Source organism: Drosophila elegans, unplaced genomic scaffold, assembly GCF_018152505.1.
Source record: "Drosophila elegans isolate 14027-0461.03 unplaced genomic scaffold, ASM1815250v1 contig_814, whole genome shotgun sequence".
Lineage (NCBI taxonomy): Eukaryota > Metazoa > Arthropoda > Insecta > Diptera > Drosophilidae > Drosophila > Drosophila elegans.
Window position 1 is genome coordinate 12,948,136 of NW_024546167.1, and position 19,687 is coordinate 12,967,822.

At 38.3% G+C, this 19,687-nt stretch overlaps 1 protein-coding gene across 1 annotated transcript in view; it reads right to left on the reverse strand.

The window, feature by feature from the left end:
* The window catches only part of LOC108138728 (protein sickie), a 151,537-nt gene that overhangs the window by 95,579 nt on the left and 36,271 nt on the right, over positions 1-19,687 (reverse strand). Inside the window, 1 exon segment of the mRNA XM_017261095.2 lies at positions 15,239-15,409. Coding sequence (XP_017116584.1) covers positions 15,239-15,409 — 171 coding nt within the window.

Sequence of the window (19,687 nt, forward strand, 5' to 3'; positions counted from 1 at the left end):
ACCAATCCCCCATGATTTATAATTACTCAGTTCCCGTAATTCAGTTTTCCTCGAATTGTAAAATGTGTCACACCATTCGCGCATAGAATTGCGTGGGTGGCCGCTTGGATTTTGTCAAATCTCTGGCGAATATTTTATGCTAAAGAGGCGAAAACTGAAACCACAATATGCAGCTGCAAATGCAGATGCAGATTCAGATGGATGTGGAATGGAAATGGCCATGCAACCGGAGGCGGTTGCATATGTGGGTGGCTTGACTGTGTGCCATCAACGTCCCCATATCATCATCATCATCAACAGCATTGTTATCTGCGGCACGATCATCATCGTCATTGAGATTTATGCTTGTGTTTATGCTGCTGCTTGACATTTCCGCTGCGCTTCTTCAATCAAAAGACGAAGCGCGAAAGAAATAAAATAAAATAAAATAAAATCTGCACGTACCAAAAAATAATAATAATACAAAACCATCGTATCTGGACAGAGTGACAGTGTGAACCAAAGTGGCAAACAATAAAATGCAAGCCAGGGCGATAAATGATAAGGCACGTCGACGAGCTGATTGCACTTTGAGTTGAAATTGCAGTTGAACTTCAAGTTGAAGTTGATGTTGAAGTCAGTCCGGCTTAATGAATGGGACTCTGCCCAACTTGGTTTGCCTTTGAGTGGCAAGGATAGCAGGGAAATGACGTGCTGCAGCAATTGTTTAATCTTGAGCTGATTGAGTGGCGGGCTATCTATTGAGCCGAGCTCCTTTGAAGGGCTCTAAAGACGGGGAAAATCATTCACGTGCAATTAATTAAGCCATTAGGTTCTGTTCAGGTGGGATCGAGGAGTCCAATTGGCCAATAACGCAGACAAGGGGGAACTATATTAGAGGAATACAAAATGAAACGAGCTTAGAATGGGCCAACTTAGTTAAATATAATCATTTAAAACCGCAAAAATAACTGAGAACAGGTAGCTATTATTAAAAGATTTTAGTTTTTAAATTCAATATTATAAATTAGCAATTCAGCGGCCACAAAACATAGATTTACTTTGCACAAAAAATATAAATAGACAGCCAAATTCAACCTTGAACAAAAATTCACTAAAGATTTAGTTCTTTAATGTCTACGACCCGCTTCTGAAAAGTTACCGCCCTTTTTGTAGCCTTCTATTTTATCTGATCATTGAGCCACTGTCAAAATTCGCCTACGTTTATATTTTATTCTTCCTAGTTATTATTAAACGTATTTTGATTGCCGGTTAGCTCAGCTACCTAAAAAGTAACTTCCTCGACAAAGTCCTATATAATTAATGTGAATTTCGCCCACGAAGTTTGCCAATATTTTGCCCTCTAGCGTACCAGCAAAAAAAAACAGGGCCAAACTGCTGTTGACTGAAGTTCGCCGACTATCGTGGGGCCCTCTAACAAGCCCACCGAAAAAGCGAAACAAAATAACCGCAAGCCATAATAAATGAAATCAAATAATTTGTTTACTTTTGTCAAGAAATTTGTTGTGGCCACACAGAAAATACCACAGGGTAACCAAAAACGGTGAACGACTAATTGTTTCTCTGTGTTTTATTTCAACAAATAGCTTAGATAATAATTCTAAAGCAATTAAATTAATTCTGGTATTTAAAGTCCTTGCATTAAAATGAATATATTTAACTGACATTGTATTATATAATTCTTTAAGAAATGAAATTTATATAACTGACATTGTTTTATATAATTCTTAAAGAAACAATTTTACAATTTTCTAATTTTTATGCTAACTGCAGTTTATGATTGTTGATTGCAGTTTATGTTTAAGTCCTAAAAAAATGTATGAAATCTCATTAAAGACGATAATTATATACAATTTTTTGAAACGCGAAAGTGTGCCTTGGTTTATAGAATATAAAACAAAAGTCACTTTTGAGGGTTTCCTAAGGGCAAGAATTGTTTTAGATGTCTCACGTAAAATTTCGTCATCAACCTAAGTTTCCAAGGTCTTATATACCTTATGAATAGCCCTGGCTTCCAGGGTATTTCCGATTTTGGTTCACACACTGCCCAGAGCCAAGGCGAGACAATCGGAGTCGTGCTAATTTGTAGCGCCCATTTCCGTTCTTTATGTGTCGGCGAACACTCCGCGAATCCTTCGGTGAGACCTTTTGTATTGGCAACCTCCGATTCGCGCTGTGCGGTCCACGAAAGTTTTTCTTTATTGATGCCCCACAATTAGCACGCCGCAAAGCCAACCGCCAACCGCCGTCCGTCGTAAACAAAGCTTAACGCCCTTTAACCAGACTACGATACTTGGTAAGCAAAGTACACAAACCGCAAATAAACCAGCGACCTTGACTGCAGACCACTGGGCGAGCCATTCGACCAGCCATGTGGATGACCACTGGCCACCGCCACCGCCGCCGCTAAACTGCAGCCAAAGTGACTCACTTTTGGTTAACTGGGAGGGAACCGGTTTTACATTTAACATTTGGTCGGGACGGCAAAAGGTTCTTTGAACCTTCCGTTCTGAACGCGTTGATGGATTTATTTTGTGTTTAATGCGACCGATTGTCGAGTCGAGCAACGCGTGCCGTTTTCCCAAATTTATTTCAAGGGAAGCGCGCCAGTTGACACAACTAATGGGCTGCGTTAATGATGAGATATTAAAAGAATGTTCGGGGTAGTATCTCTGTGAAATCTCCATGAAAAATGGGACGCTTTTCGTAGCCTCATAATGTTTTAAAATGCCATATATATAAGGAGTTTAGAATTAACATTTCCGAGAAAGATGACCAATGTTTCAGATGTTTATTAAATGGTAAACTATATAATTTTAAAGAAGTAAAACTAAACTCAAAAAGAAGTTTTAAAAAAAGCCTAAGGTAATTACTCATTATTAGTATTATTTTCTCTCTTCCAAATTGCATGTACTTATTAAGAAAAGTTATGGTTCAAAATATCTTAGACATTCAGTGCTTAATAATGATAAATTCATTATGTTCAAGTTAATATGAAAATATTTCCCAAATAAACTGTCAACATAATTTTCACAGTCCAAAAGTGCAAGACTGTCATAAAATCAGCATTAGAGCAGCCCACTAACCCACTCGCCACCCACTAATTGAGGTCTAGGCTCCCTCCACCTAATTGGCAAACACAATTTATGGCCCTGAAAAACACTTTCCACACCTTTGCCAGCCACCATGTGCCAGCAATAATTGGGAACAATCGGGCTCCAAGCAATGTTTGCCGTTTGCAAATTGGACAAATGTGTTGCGGAAGTTGTTAGAGAACCAAGGAGGGGGGTTGGCTAAATGCGAGACACAGAATTCCATTTGCCAAGTCATTGAGTGGCAAATCGGAAACAGACAAAACCAACTGACATGTCCGTGTTTTGAGCAAGTTTCGCCTTTGGCATTAATGGGTAACTAACTTGACAAAGCGCATCGACGATTAGCAAGAGGTTTTTTTTCGTCTTCTCTCCGCTTCGATGGCACTTTAAATTTCTCTTTGGATTAAATGGAAATGGTGAAAGAAAGCACGAACATGTTGGATTTAAATGATGTGGTTGGAAATTAAAGTACAATAAACTTTTTGGCAAAGAATTATACACTTTAATTAAATTTCGCTGAGAGCATTTTGCAAAAAATTGTAAAAAGGGATTTTTGAAATGAAAAGAAAGTGTAATCGAAAAAGAGATACAAGTAAAATCAATTCCTTAACCTACAGTATTTATAGTTCGAGTTATGTTGAATGACAAATAGCATTTCCGAACTTTAAATCTCCTCTTGGATTAATTCCAATTTCTCCCTAATTTCATTTTGGTATGCTGGATCACACTTGTTGGTTTTGTGCATTTTGGAAGTCTCAATTAATCCAATTTCTCAGCCAGTTTGGGGGCACATGACGCACACGATGACTCACCATCGAGAGCAACTTCAACTCTACCACTTTGCAACTTCATTGGCCCGCGGGCCAAAGTCCACAGACACACAGTTGCAACAGTTGTTTGTCTCGTGGCTGCGGCTTCAATTCAGCATTTATCCGGCTAGACAAGAGGCCAAAAAACACAAAGCCTAATTCCGTCTGGCCAAGCAGCTGTCAGCTGTGCCCATGCCGCACATATGTATGACCACTACTATTACTACTACCTTCCCACTAAAAGGGGAATACGGCCTAACTACCAGGGAAAATTAAATTTAATACTCGCCACACCGTCCAAAGTCTGTTAAATTAATAAACTTGCCAGTCACTGAGACAGTTCGATGCAGTGGCAAGTCGGGCTCGATTTAACGCTCAATTTGGTGGCTTAGGCTTAGAGTTAAGCTCGAGTCTTAGCCATCCACGGATGATGAATGGCCGGCGGTGGCCGAAGCTCATCGCAGTGTCAGTAATAAATAAAAGCTCATTAGTTGGCCCAAACTTTGGCTCCCACTGCCGCCCAAAAATAAACAGCGACAATCGGACAATCTTGACAGATAGCCAGCCATTGGCTTTTCGATTCCCGTTCCCAGAAAGACCAGCAAGCCCAGCGGGTAGCTCTACAAAATCATGTTAACTGCACACGAAATCTGGCCAAAAAGCCACCCAAAAGTCGATCTCTCGGGGGGATTAGTTCAACGAAATTTAATAAGCCCCCGCGCTAACAAAGGTCAATGGCAATAATTATGTAATTTGTAGTTAGAATGTTTATTGTCAACCTCTGAAGAGCGACCGCCATCATAGCCATTGGCATCAACAATAAGAGGCAATAGAATGACAATAAATTTGGCCAACAATACGTAGAAATGGGAATGAAAAGGTAATTTAATGTATGGAGAGTACGTTAAGAGTGGTATTGAAGGCAGTGGCTTAGGTTTTCGATTTTGAGGGGGGATACAAATAAAATCAACTAATAACGTAATAAATAACATTAGTGGTACATTTTTTGTAAAAATTAAAACTAAAAAGAAAACTTAGCAGCAAACAAAACAGGCTAAAATTGCTATCGAACAAAAACACTTTTTGATAAAGTAATCCAAATTTCTAGTATCGAATTTGGCAAAATTTAATTTTAGTTTCGTTTAAAACTTGGACACGAAATTTAATAATAGTTTGGTGTTAATAAATACAACGTATCACATTATTTTCTCTAATTTCTAATTTAGCTATTTGACTTACTTTTTGAATGATTCTTAAATAGGACACAATTGGCCAACGATCCCAGTGTTCCCCTAGATTTTCCGGTCCCAATTAATATCCATGAAATTCCAATTGACCTATTGACTTCGATTTCTTTTGCTACCTTTGTGCGGTGTTCTACCTTCATTCACACCGATTGCAGCTGAACCCCCGTGGCCCAATACTACGCCACTGATACGGCGCAGCTGTGCCTTTTGCCCCGATTTTAGCCGGAATAGATGGGCACGTAGCCGAAGTTTTGCCGCACACGCCTAGCCACAAAAGGCCAAAAAATTACCTATATAGTATGGTATACATGTGGATGGATGTAGGTGAAAAGGTGAGCCGAAAGGAGGCATACAACATAGAGTATGGGGGAAAGTCATAAAAATGACGTGGCTAACAGGAGGCAGAGATCCAGGACGATAGGCTAACAAGGGGCGTGGCAATCGCGCCTGCCAGCGGTTTTCTTTTCCCTCTTTTTTATTTCCTTCGCCTTTTGACAGTTGTGTCATGATAATTAGTTTTTTAGCCCGGTCTTTTCCAAAACTGACACACGGGGGTGTCATGCGTGTCTGTGTGGTGACTTCTTTTTTATGACTCCTCTCGCATTGTTTATGTTGATTTGATGTTAATTTAACGTAAAATTGATAAATATCTCAGAAATAAAGAGGGGGAAACCATAGGGGGAATGGGTCAAACATTTTCATTTACCTCTTCAACTTTTTTGTGTTTTTTTTTTGGCTGCTGTTGTTGGGTTAGCTACTTGAGGTTACTTGACCTGCATACGTCGGTGGCACGAAATGGCTTTTGTTTCTCTTGTTTGTTTTTAAGTTTCGTTATTTCTCCTCTTTTCGAGTTTAATTGGAGCAAGGCAAAAGACACTTGAACGAAATTTTTAATTGATATAATCTATTGTGGAATTCGCGCACAAATATGTATGTACAATATGCACATTTAAGGCAATCAACGCTCGCAATTAAACAAATGAAATTTTCTTTCTCAAGCTTGAGAAATCATCCCACAAAATTTGCATGAAATCAGCATTTACACTGGCAGAAAACTCGAGCTTAGGAACTTTATTTATTTGTTTTTTTTTTTTTTGTGAACACTTAGCATTCTAATTGGTCAATCAGCTGCTTTTAATTAGCCATCAATTAAATACGCTCGTATTTATTTAAATCCAGCGTAAACTCTGGCTTGTTTTTTTATTTTGAGCGCGTTTATAGCACACACGAGACTTTGGAGCTATAAAAACCACAACTCACTGCGGCAACAGTTGGTTTTCTACTGACTCGTAACCGGCAAAAGATCATCGATCGTGCCATCGATTCTTCGGCCGACTTCGGCTCGAACTTCGGTTAAACGTTTTGATTGTTTTGGATGGGTATCATCTGTTTTTGCCTTTGTTTTGTTTGCCCATTGATCGCACAGCTGTGAGGCCCAAAAGTCCCCAGCAACATTTTGCAGACAGGTTTCGTGTGTTGACAGACAGAAACGACGACTGGGAAATGTTGCCGGGCATGGAAATGTTTTTCTGACAGTGCTGACTGTTTGGCGGGCTTTTTAGAGACTAGCGATTTTTTCACATTAAACAGAAATATACTTTTAAATTAATTTTAACAAGTTGTACGTATAAAAAACTAGGGTTTGTTGGATTTTCCGTAAAATTTTATTTTTTTTAATGGAGTTTGGGGCAAAACCGACCACAACATTTAAAGTCACCTAGATCACCTATGTTTTAAATCATTTTATGCTTATGGTAATTTTATTTTTACAAATTAAAGTCTTCACGTTCTAAAAAAATTCTTTAATATTCTTAAATATATATAGGAAGTCCGCAAACGTGTGAACGAAACCATCAATTTTTATTAAGTAGCAGCTTAGCAACATGTTGCAGACTAAATATTGTACTGACTGGAATTGTGTTTGTTGTTGCTGCCTTGCCCAGACATAAACACATTTCAGTTCTTCAATTTTGATTTCTGCTTTTTTTGACAGTTGTGGGGGTGTGCGGGACTGTCTGGCATATCGTTCTGGTTGCAATGAGTAAACAAATTTTCAATGGAATTTTCAATAAGTCATCAAAGAGGTACGCAGCCGATACATAAAGCGCGCAGCATCTCGTTGCCTTTGTCTTGACGGATCACCTCTTGTTTTTGTTCTGCTGAATGGGCTCGTAAACTCCGACTGTCCCACATGCCACAATCGCCGAGATAAACTATATGATTTCGAGGGTATCATCCAATGAACATTGCCGAGTTCAATAGTTTCATAAATTTTAATTGCAAAAACGTGCAAGACAATGCCCAAAGAACAAAACCAAAACTCACTGCCAAAATAAAAAAGTAGGCCAAGCTGTGCATTTCGTTCTTTTGAGTTGTGATTTACATGGCACAGCGAACCCGCGAGTCAACAGGCATTTAAAGAAACCACAACCACTACCGAATGAATGGCATAAGTGGCAATCGATAAATCTATATGATGATCACGAACTGTTCGCATCGCCAAAAAATAAGTGCTATTGAAATAAAGTGATGAATTGACTCGGTTTTCTTAAATACTCTATTGAATTTTATATTGTTCAACATTTTGTTGGATTACTAGATTATGTTGTTACACTATTAAATTCAAACATTATGATTTGTGTTTTGAGAATAAAGGACAAAGACTAGACAAGTGAATGACTACTGCTTAATGAAGATTTTATTAATTAATTTACAAATTAAGTTGATATGGTAATTTAGTTAAGTTTTAAATTTTTTAAATTTAAGTTTTATAATTTGATGAATTTTCTAAGTTACTCGTAGGAATCAATCTCTGTATTTACTTAGCCGAATCCTCTTAAAATGAATGATCGAATCTTATCTCCCCGCTATTATACTTCCATCTCAAGACCATCAAGCAATTGCGACATGCTGCGATCCCAGATCGTTCCGCAGATCGTGAATATCCCCATTTGTAACTCCAACAATGACAATCTTAAATCATGTGGGTGGCTTTGGCCACAAAATCCAAATCGATGATAAATTGCAATGAACTTCTCGCTGTGGCCTCCAAAAAATGATGTCAACAAGAAGTTCGCTGCCCATAAATTTGGAAAAACCAGACCACAGTGCAAGAAATCGGGGTGAAGAGAAGAAAATAAATATGCTGGCTGGGTCAACCTGTAGCAAAAGAGCAAAGACTGCCAAGTGTATGTAGAGGCCTTTGGAAGTCTGCATCTCCGTCTAAATTTAGACAAAACATCTTGCAGAGCACTCGAAATGAGGTCGACGCTATGTTCCGCTGTTTGAAGTCGTTTTCGAGGAGGCAGCCAGTGCAATTAGAGGAGCATCAGCCGCATCCATAACGATTCTGGGGGCCCCGTGTCTAATTAAGTGCGTGAATCTTGGCAAGAGTTGCTCAAAAAAACAGACCGAAAATAGAAATGTATTTCCACACATTACACACATTTTGGACTCGGTCCAAACTTCGAGCAGTTTAGTCAGCCAATTGAAGTGTAATTCACTTCCGCTTTTGTTTGTTGGCCAAACAACCAGTCGCAAAGCCAGAGAACCCAAAAACCATAACCGCAGTGAAAACAAAGCCCAGACGAACTGCGGACCAAAGACCATCCAGTTCCAGTCCATGTCCATGTCCATGTCAACTGGCCCAGCAGGCGACAACCAGCAAACATCTGTCCAAGTTATCAGGGGAGCTAATGCCCGGACCAGTCGCAATCCTTTGGCTCTCAGTCTGGACTTCCCCAATGACAATTAACGGGGTACAACCGCAGTTAAGTACCAGACTGGGGTATCCAGTGCCTCCGCATCCTAATTCCCCCCCCATTGAGCTGCTGAAAAGGCTAAACAAAGTTCTCGAACACACAGAAACACACACGACCGAAGGGGGATTTACATTTGTAATTAGAAAGCTTTGGCGAAACTTTGACGAATGAACAGCCAAAAAAAACAAAAACAGAAAATCCATCGAAATGAACTTGGAACAACATTGCTGTTGGATACCCTTAACGCAAACATAGTACAAAATAAGGATTTATCTGAGCTCTTATTTAATGCAATAAAATTGGATCATTTTTATATTTATTTTGCTTTACTCAAATATAAAAAGTAAAACATTAAAATAAATTCATAAAATAAATTTCAGTTGAACACATGTTTATAATTTTATAAAATTTAATTTCCTTATACAAAATATAAACCTTTTTGTACTCTATTTCAATGCTCTATTAATTTTTTGGAGATTACACAAAAAAATCTAAAAAATAAATAAGTTTTAGTTACAATTTTATAAAATGTTATTTTCTCATTCAAAATGATAAACGTCCTTGGTCTATTTATTCTGTTATATTATTATATTTAGTCTAACATTTTTGATGTACTTTTTGGTAGCAAACAAATGCAATTAAAAAACTTTCAGTAACCAACTTGGTTATTTCAGCTAATGCCTCCCATTTGCTGGAAGAGCACTTCAGAGAAAGAGAACAAACTAATGAAATAATGTTGTGGTCCAAACTGTTTTCGAGATGGCTTAATTTTGCCATTTCTCCTGGCTTACATGGCGTATGATAAACAAACTTTCAAAGCGAATCAAGTGCACTTGTTCTGTTGACCAACAGAAACTTGGCTTATGGGACCCGCTTAAAGCAGGCTTAGAGTTGTAATATTTCTAAGTGAAAAGAATTGCCATTTAAGTGGCGGGGTAACTAAAGTTTCTTGCGGCAACTGTACTTGAAAGTTTTCCGATGGCCGGATCACGTGCCGCGACTAATTTATGCAACAGAAGGCGCACCCATTGATTGGCTGCCACGCCCAGTTTTCCACCCACATTTTCCCGCCTCCTTCTTCTCGTGCAACTTAATTTGTGTGCCGGAATTTATGGATGCTGCACGTGCAAAATGGGCTTGGATGGGCCTCCCAGAAAGTTTTTACCGCCTGATTTGTGGTTACAAAACTTTTTTGTATTTCTTTTTAAATTTTTTTTTTTTATTCTCCACCGCCACGCAATTGTGAATTGCAAAACATTGTAAAAGGGAACAGTTGATTTTCATTTTGTTTGTTTAACCCGTAACAACTGCAGAAGATTGTGCAAGATGAGAAGTCGACTAAATTTAGACAATTGAAATGTACACAGAAAAAAAGCTTAGCCCCCCGACCGGATTTTGTGGCATTGTTAACTTTAATGTAGCCATAAAAAAAACTATGCATTGTTTACCATGGAAACGGTGCTGGAAAAACGAAAGAGAAGGTATTTGGGCAACGAGAGGAATTTCCCTAAAAATAAATCAAAGTCTGCTGCATTAATGAACTTCAATTTGAGGCCAGATGCTGCATCCTGGATGCAAACATGGAAAAAGGGGGAGGAAATCGTATACCCTGCCTTAGTTGCCAGCCACCTAAGCAGATTTCATTTTAGATAAAGCAAACGTAAGCTTTTCCATTGAACTGCGAACATTGAAAATGCCCGACAGGTGAAGTGATGGAAAAGCCAACGAAAGAGGTTTAGGAAAAGGGATTGGAGTGGAGTGGAAATATGGCTTGTGCACGAAATTTTTATGCATTTGCATTTAACTTAAGTGGGCTCCGATGTGTAAACTGATTGGAGCAGTAATTTTTTGGAAGGATAGAAATTGGATGACTGCTTAAGAGTCTTGCTTACATATTGTTGAGAGTCGCATTGGAAATTTAAAAGGAACTTTGTTCATCCATAAAGGTGATTAAGTATTGGCAAGTGCCTACTTTTCTAACACATTAATTCTTTTCTGGAAAGCTCTTAAGCTGCTTAAATTTTGTATTTTAAAGTACCTTACCATAGTTTTCCTTTGCCTTATATTTACTCAACTTTTTAAGCACTTAAGTGCCTTTAAGCCTGCAAAGAATACCTCAAACTCACTTATTGCACTTCAATTTGGGCGTTTAACAAAAACAACAATGGCATGCATAACTCCTTCGAAAGGCAAATCAGTCAAGCGCATTAAACTGTGCTATTGTTTTAGTTTAATTACATAATAATTGGCTTGTAGGTTGTTATTCATGTTTGTCTTCTGCTAATAACTGAAAGCAGCTTATGGAAAAACCCACAACAACTCCGGCAAAGCGTAATCAATGCAGGCAGAATTGCTTTACAAATTGGCTACAACAGGCGTTTGTTGGCCTGCAAAAGACAGGACGAAAAGGACAAAGGACAAAGAAGCGAGTCGGGCAATTATATAAGACACAGCATGTGCTTATTTTGATTTAATTTCCCATTTAAGACTTTGCCTGCACGTTATTTACATACTTGATTGGGAAAATCTTCATGTATGGCAGAAAGAGGGAGCGTTTACCATTTTACCTTTTCGACTTGCAGCTTCCACATGCTCCCTTTGTTTAGTTTGAGAGTGGAAATCAAATTAGAAGCGTAGTAAAATTCATTTGAGTAAATTTGCACAAATTGCTCTTTGTTACGGCAATGACTCAGCTGAAGGCAGGACTTTAAGGACAATGTGGTGGGAGTGCAGTCGAAAGAATACTTTAGGTTCTACAGACCTGCTCCAGCAGGAAATTCTCCCAAAGTGGTTTTAGGCAAATATAATTATTGGGTTGACTTTAAATCAATTGCCTAATAAATACTTTGAATTTAAATTAACTTTTCTAGATTTATTTATTTTCGTAATTACACACTCGCCTTAGGAGAACAGAAATGAATAAAAAATTAATTAAAATCCAAATGGAACTTCAATTTAATTTTATATTTTTAAAATTAGAGTCAAAGTTTCCTTTTCCAGTGAAATACCGCAAGATCGACGTTCGCAAAACTATTTTAACGACTCTGTTAACCCCACCGTATTAACAAGAGTGCAGTTCAAACTGCATTCCAATGTTGGCAAACTTTAAGCCTCCTTTTCAACCCGTTTGTGCTAAAACTCAATTTTTGCGGCCTTTAATTTGGATGCCTGAGAACTTTGGCTTTCAGTTTTTCTCCTACGCGTTGGCAAGTGCTTGCGCTAAAGTTGACTTTGAACACTTTTACGTTTCGCTGATTTTTCAAGAGTTTCGTTTTCCATTTCTTTTTTCTTTTTTTTTGCCTGTGGTTCCAGCCACATTTGACTTTGGTCCGGATCCTTTGGCCGTTTCAGCTGCTGGTGCTGCCTGCTTCGTCGTCACTCATTAGAAAAACGTTGCAAAGTCGAAAAAAATGTGCACTACGTGTTGCAGGGGAGAAAAAACGGCAATGAAAACCCTCATGTAAAGTTTGCACTGGCAAAAAGTAGCTGGCAGCTAAAAAAACAAGGTAAAGATGGTGAAGAAAAGACCAAGAAAAGTTTATTACAAAGTTTTGGACTGAAACACGCGCCAAAAGAAAGGAGAGCGCAAACTAAAGTTTAATATTTGATTTAAAAGTTGATAAAATTTACTTTAGTCTGCACTCAATGCACTCAGCCCGGTGTTATTTGTTTTTATTGAATTTTTTCAAATGTGTCTTTTGCCAGATTCTCCAGTTCGTCCCTTATTTAGTCCTTTCCCCTGAGGTTTTCAGTTTTTTGGCCGAGCTGCACCTGGTTTGCGTCCTGGCTACCACGTGGATTTCCCATTTCGCCATGCAAATATGAAAAACAAATGGGGAAATGAAAGAAGGGTGCAGTGAAGAGAAGTCGCCGCCGGTTTGCAACAAAAAAGCACTGCCCTGAAAATGGGAAAATTTTCAAATGCATTGTTTGCTGGCTTTGAAATGGAAAACACGAATAGTGCGATAGAAAAGGGATAGAGCATGGGCATTGTTATGAGCCAGGACATGAAAGCAGTGGCGGGGGTCACAAGGGGGTTGAAAAACAGGTATTAGGCCACGGGGCGCACTCGGTTTTAGGTAATAGATAAAGTTGTAAAGGCAGTATCTGTGGGGAATCAAAGGACACAATAAGCTGAAATTAAAATGGCACACAACGCAAAATGATTGAACAGGGAATTACAATTGAATTCAATCGCAATTTTACCTCTGTCCGGGGGTTCATCATTTTAAAATCTTTGCTTTATAAAATATTAAGTTCTTTAAATTGTATAGAGTATTTTCACTATTTATTGATTATATTTAAGGCAGACTGACCTTTTTTTTCGGACTTTCATAAATTGGTAAACTTTTTTTTGAATATTCTATAGAACTATAGAACTATAGATCCTAAAAGTTATGCCTAAATATATTTTTTCTTAAATATTATTTGTACTCGAAAACTTTTTTTATTAAACACAGTAAAAATTAATATGGTTTAAGTCTAAAATCAAATTTATTTAACCAAGTATCAAAACAAAAGAGTTCATTAACAACTAGACTCTTTAACAAGTTGCACCTGGGTCATTCGTTGGACAAATGTGGCTACATTTCAACAGAGGAGCATTAAATTTGTGAATTTCATTTTAGCATGCAAATATATTTTCATGTTTTCCTGTCCCGCCCGCAGTTATTTGCATTTCCATTCGGAGCGGAATGAATTTGTTCGCTATACAATCGTAAACTAGCACCTAAACGTATAAACGTTCCCCAGCCAAAGAAAAACACAAAATTTTCGCATGCTACCTACTAATTTTGGTTATATATTTTTTGGCATTCTTTTATTCGTCTATATTTGAGCGGCAAATTGGCAAATTGAGTTTGTTAGTCCAAGCTCCTGCTCGTCAACTGAATATATAGATATATAGAGAAATGTGCAATGCATTGCATGGCTCCGAGCTTCTTCATCTCAAATAAACCCAATTTGGCGCCCATGTCACATACGTCAACGCGACGGGACCACGCCCACTTGGGGGCAAGTTTCGCTGGCAATTTGTCAGCTATTTTTTCCCACCGTTTTTTGTTTTTTGGTTTTTGTTTTTCCGATTCTTATATTTTCTCATGCTGCATCACGTGCCACAACGGCGCACGTTTAGCTGAGCTTATCATTTTCTCAAAGACTTTGTGTCGCACAGTCCTCGCCGACTATTTAATATGCAAAACGTCAACTAACCAAAAACTGACAAAGTTGAAATAAATTTTTATTTCATGGACCCGTTTTCAGTCTCTGTTTATATATCGGCAATGAACTTGCCGCAGATTCGGTGCGAAACCTTGGGGAGCCTTTTTGGTTTCTAAGCTGAGTGAAAGAGCCTAGCGAAAGCATTTTTTTGGCAATCATCTCACGTAGCAGACAGAAAAGTAAAAGAAAAGAACAAAAAAAAAAAATACTCGACAAATTCACCGCTGTGCAGGATCCTTGCGGTATCCTAAAGCCAAACTTTTTAATTTTAATTTTAATTTCATAAATGCAGTGAAGTGCAGCAGGCATCGCTGCTGCAGTTTCGAAATCGCTGTCATCATCCGAATTCAATCAGAGGAACCGGAGGAGCAACTACCACCTGGCGCCAAATTGCTTAGTGCGGCGGAAATCATGATTTTCCAACTCGTAACTGAATTGCGGGAGCTGTCGCCGCAGCACGGATGAAAAAGTTTGTCATACGCCCCGTGGTACGGACAACACGGCGGATGACGGATCTACCTTTCAAATGCACGCCACACTCGAACTAACGTGTGTTTGTGTGTGTGTGTGTGATCGGTGTGTGTGTGGAATATTTTCACGTTGAGCCGGCATTTGCATATGCCGGATAATGGTCTGGCTTTGGCCGCTTTTCCTCTGTTTTTCCATTTCCACTACCGCATTTTTTGTTTTTGTCATGTAAAAAACAATTAACGCAAAAAATGGGAGTGACTCATGAGGCTTTTGGATGAAATAATCAACGCTTAGATTTTTTCACGTTTTCAAGGGTATTTCGTTGGTGCGGAAAATGAGCAAATGCCAAAGGAGTTCAGCTAGTCATCGTCTAATGGAAGCTTTTCTTGCATTGGACTGGGAAGGTATGCCTTTAATTCAAATTAATCAAGTTTGGAAGGGTTATTCTTTAGGCAGTGAAATTTTAGATAAACTAAATCTAATTTAAAAGAAACTTTTAAAAATCATTTATGTTCGTAAAGTAAAGTAAATGTAAACAGCCTTTTTATGGCTATTCTCGTGTAAAATAAATAAGAAGTATACTAAAATCTAGTTTTATGCCCAACTTGAGAAAGATATGAGTTCCGTAAACTTACCATTTGCTGTTGATTCTTAGGCTTCTTGACCAGATCGGGCACCTTAAAGCTGGTGACCGCCTCGATGACCTCGGCCAAAAGAAGGCCATCCCGACAATCGGCCGAGAGATCTGTGACTTTCCTCTTCGATTTGGCACGTTCCAAGTAGTAGTTGGCCCAGTCTGTGTAAATCTGAAAAGTAATTTAAATATATGAATTTAAATGTTTACTAAACGACGGCCTAATGGTCCATTCAAAATTGTAATTAAGAGCCGAGGCAGCCCAGCTGTCCCTTGGTGCTGCACAAATTGCAGTCTCCTACGCAATTTGGTTATCAGGAAATCATTAGCCATCCTGCCCGCTTTGGCGAAAACAACATATGCACAAGGAGTTGAGCAAACAAATTAAAATTGAAGACAGTTCCGCCCCAAAAGAGCCCTTGGAAGTCGTTAAGAAAATCTGTGCAACAATTTTGGCTAAACGAAAAATCCTTTTTATTTCTTTGGCAGTCCTAGTGGCCCTATCCTTATCCTATTTCTATATCCCATGCTCCGCAGTGTCCTGCAAAGTTTCATTTGTTGTCTTGCAATGTCCTTGGCCTGGTCTATCCCTCATCTGTCTGGCCGTCTTGCTAGGTTTGGTTATATAAATTTAACTGCTATGACTACAAGTTTTGTGATATATAATGGCCAATGGGATTAGGTTCTTTATGGGGTAATTGGAGTTATTGATGCCTTAGGTCAGTTAAGCTGGGTGACAAAATTCAAAAACTTTTATAAGAATAATTTAAAAACAGTTTTCATATTGAAAAAAATAATAATTAATTGTTTTGGTAAAAGTATTATTAAAAAAAATATTCATAGTTAAAAATAAACATAGTTAATATCAACAAAAATTGAAAATAAAAATTCTAAAAGGAAATCCTAAAATCATTATTCGAATGAAAGCATATCTCATACACTTTCTTTTGCCTAACCTCTGATCTTTAGGGTATTCGAACTTTCCTTTTTGTTCTTGGCAAGGGCATTATTAGCTTGCCAGACATTGGCTGCCCTCACGTCGTTAGCCACATCCTTACATAGTTTTTATTGTGTAACCCCCCCTTTGCCAGTGGTAATCCTAATGTGGCCCTCATCCCCCGGATCTCTCTGCATATGCATGCGACACATATTATGTTCGCCTTGCTTGGCAATAAAAATATCTTGCATTGTACTTTTGCTATCTCTTGCTATCTTTTGCCAGCCTTCTGTTTGTCTAGCTGCCATTCTGTTATTGTCCCTCGGTTCTGGCCCTCTACTGTTTAGCCATATTCCATTTCCGACCAAGTTACGAGCGGGCTTTACATCTCAAAGGGCCAGACACACAACAATGGACTTGGACCAGGACTTTGAGCTCGCCTATGCAACTTTTCCACATTTTTCAGTTCGTTCTGGTGTTTTCTTTAGGCTCGGGATTTGGCTTTGGCTTTGGCTTTGGCATTGGCTTTGGCATTGGCTTTTTGAACAATAAACTGAAAACTTGTTAGTGGAAAATAGCTGGGCGAATGTCAGTGTCACTGGCTTATAGCACATATACTGCAAGGACTCCCCTCTGTGTCTGCATATAAGAGATACTTTTGTTTATGAAGCGACATTTTTCCCCTTTACACACTCGCACTGTAACTTAAATTTAGTTAGCTTTGCTGAGCGCAAAAAGCTACTCTTTCGCTAATTAATTTAGTTTCATTAGTTGGCTGTCTCGTCTGTTATACAAACCTCTGCATAGTCACGCGTCAGGATGCCGTTGATATTATCGCAGGAGCCTTGGTAGCTCACACAGCGACCCAGCATTTTTTTCTCAGCTAAAAGGTTCACTGATTGATGGAGTTGATTACTTCTTTTATTTACACTTTTTTACACATTTTGTTTGCATTTACAGAGAGTCATTTATCAATCGGAATGGGGGAATGGCTTTAAGAATTGTTTTAAATAATAAATGCTATGGCAGTGGAAATAAATAATACAATTCTAGAACATTATAAAAAAAAAATGAGAAAAATAAATGTTATTTAAGACTTTTATTTTGAAAGGAGTATTGATATTTTCATTAATATTTGCTTACTTTTAGCGACCAATTCAAAAACAAAAGTCTCAACTACCAAATATTAAACGGGGCGGCCAAAAAATTGTATGCATATCAAAAGTATAGAATATTTCTTTAAATTATGAATTTAAGACCATAAAAGTAATCCACAGCACCCGCATCTAACCGAAACCATTTGTTATACTAGCGTACTTATCACACATTATGCACCTTTCAACCACAGCCGTGTTTATGGGTAAGCCCTCTCAACACTTTTTATTTTCTCCAGACCGTTTCATAAATATTAAATTACTTCCAACGGTTGCCCGCAAGTAAGTATGCCCCAAACATTGTGTGTTCTTTGCTGTAAAATGTATTATTATTTTTTTGCCAGCCCCATTAAAATGTCAATTATGATAAAGTTTTATTGAAACACCGAGCGCCGAACACATTAAGCCTTATCAGCGGGGCCAGAAAGGAACCAGCTCGGGTAATAATAATAATAAAAAACATTAGGCAACGTTTTCACTTTCACCCTTTTCAAAAACACTTCCCGTCTTTTGAATATGCCAGGTACTTTTTGGGGTGTATTGCTTTCTTGAGTAAAATGTTACTGGCATTTAGAAGGGTTTATAAATTTTAAATACATTCTGAAATGAATTTTAAACGAGACTTGTTTTAAATTTTGTAACCATTTGTGCCTGACGTTATTTACATTAACTTACTAGCATATTCCAATCTGACTCTCTAACTTAAAGGGTATTTTTAATTCGATTTAGTTTGTACTTGCTTTATTCTATATTTTTTGAAGTTCCGTGTTGAAAATCACACGGCCACTTGGGCAAACTAATTGAAAATGAAAGTGGCCCCCAAAACTGACAGTAGCAGCAACACCACCGTAATCATTTTGCCAACAACAGGTTGGTCGGATGGCGTTGAACCCGCGTTCCCGGAAATGGGTTTTTGGGTCCGGGTTACGGTCTGCCCCCCCAACTTTTCCGCTTTTTTGGTGGAGGTAAGGCTTATGCATAATTGGGGCTGACACCCTTGTCAGCGACAATTCAGATTTGTGTAGGCCAAGCAATTTTGTTAGCCTGATAAATTTTAGTTTGCCTCCGAAAAAGGGGTTGACAAATCGTCCAGGAAATCAATTTTGGTGGGGTACGGAAAAAGGTCAAACAGCCATTTAGGAAATGAAAAACCAGCCACGCCCACCGTCTGAAAGACTCTTATCTAGTGTGTGAACATTTTTTGGGGGTTGAGTGGTGTAGGCTTGGCTGAACTTTGGCCCCAAGTACTTTACTTTACTTTCTGTGAAATGTCAGTGAAATGTCAGAATAAAAGTAATGCTGATAAAAATTTTATGGCTTGTCACAAATGTGCAAAAAACAAAAAACACAAAAAATAACCGCCCCCGAGGGCTTGCTGTCGCTTTCCCTGCTGCCTCTGTTCTTTATCAAAAAATGTCGCGACTTTGGTACTTTAGTTTATTGGAATTTGCATGGCAGTAGCGAAAGCGACAGGTGATTGGCGTTGCGTGGTGGGAATTTCACTTCAAATTTATGTTAAATCGAACGCCCGTAAATGTTGTCTGCCGACTGTTAAATAACTCCATCGATGTGTGGCCCGGGAACCATTGAGTTTGGGTTATCTCGCAGTAAACAGTCGCTTTAAGCCGCTTTAAGGATTGGGCCAAAAGCCCTAAATGTGAACTCAGGTGCGTAAGCTGCTAGCACTCGGCCCAATTTAAACACAGTTCGGTATTGAAAAGTTGATTATATAACAGTGCGTTACGAAAACGATAAGGCAATTCTATTTTAAAATAAACATTGAGTAATTACAGCAGTAACTATTGTATATACATCCTTTTCCAATAATATACTATAGCAAATGTATATAATTTTTTTTTTTTGCCTTTATTAGTTTAATTATATTTAATAAAATAATTATAAAAAAAAAACCAAAGAAATTATATGTTCATTAAATAAATATTAATTGATAATAAACAGTCAAATTTACTTAAGCCCTTAAAGAATATGCCCTACATGTATGAAACGCTGTGTAAATGGGCTTTCAATATTAAGCATCTCGAATTCGTTGTCCCTGGAAAATCGAATAGGCTCAATGGCATCCAATGACAACCTGTTGTCAGGCCCTTTGATAATGGAGCTCCCAAATCTCCCCTTCGGAACAAGAGCTAAATCTACCCCAATGTACGGCTTTGTAGCTGCCATCCCCATCTAACCTCATTAAATGCGATTGTATTATCGGCTTTTATCGCATTTGACCCCAACAGTTTCAGGCATCTCCATCTCCACCTCCACATCCACCTGAAACTCAATTTGCCCAAACTCAATTGATAGCCTCAAAAGAAGAAATCAAATCACAGGCGATTGACATTTGAAAGTA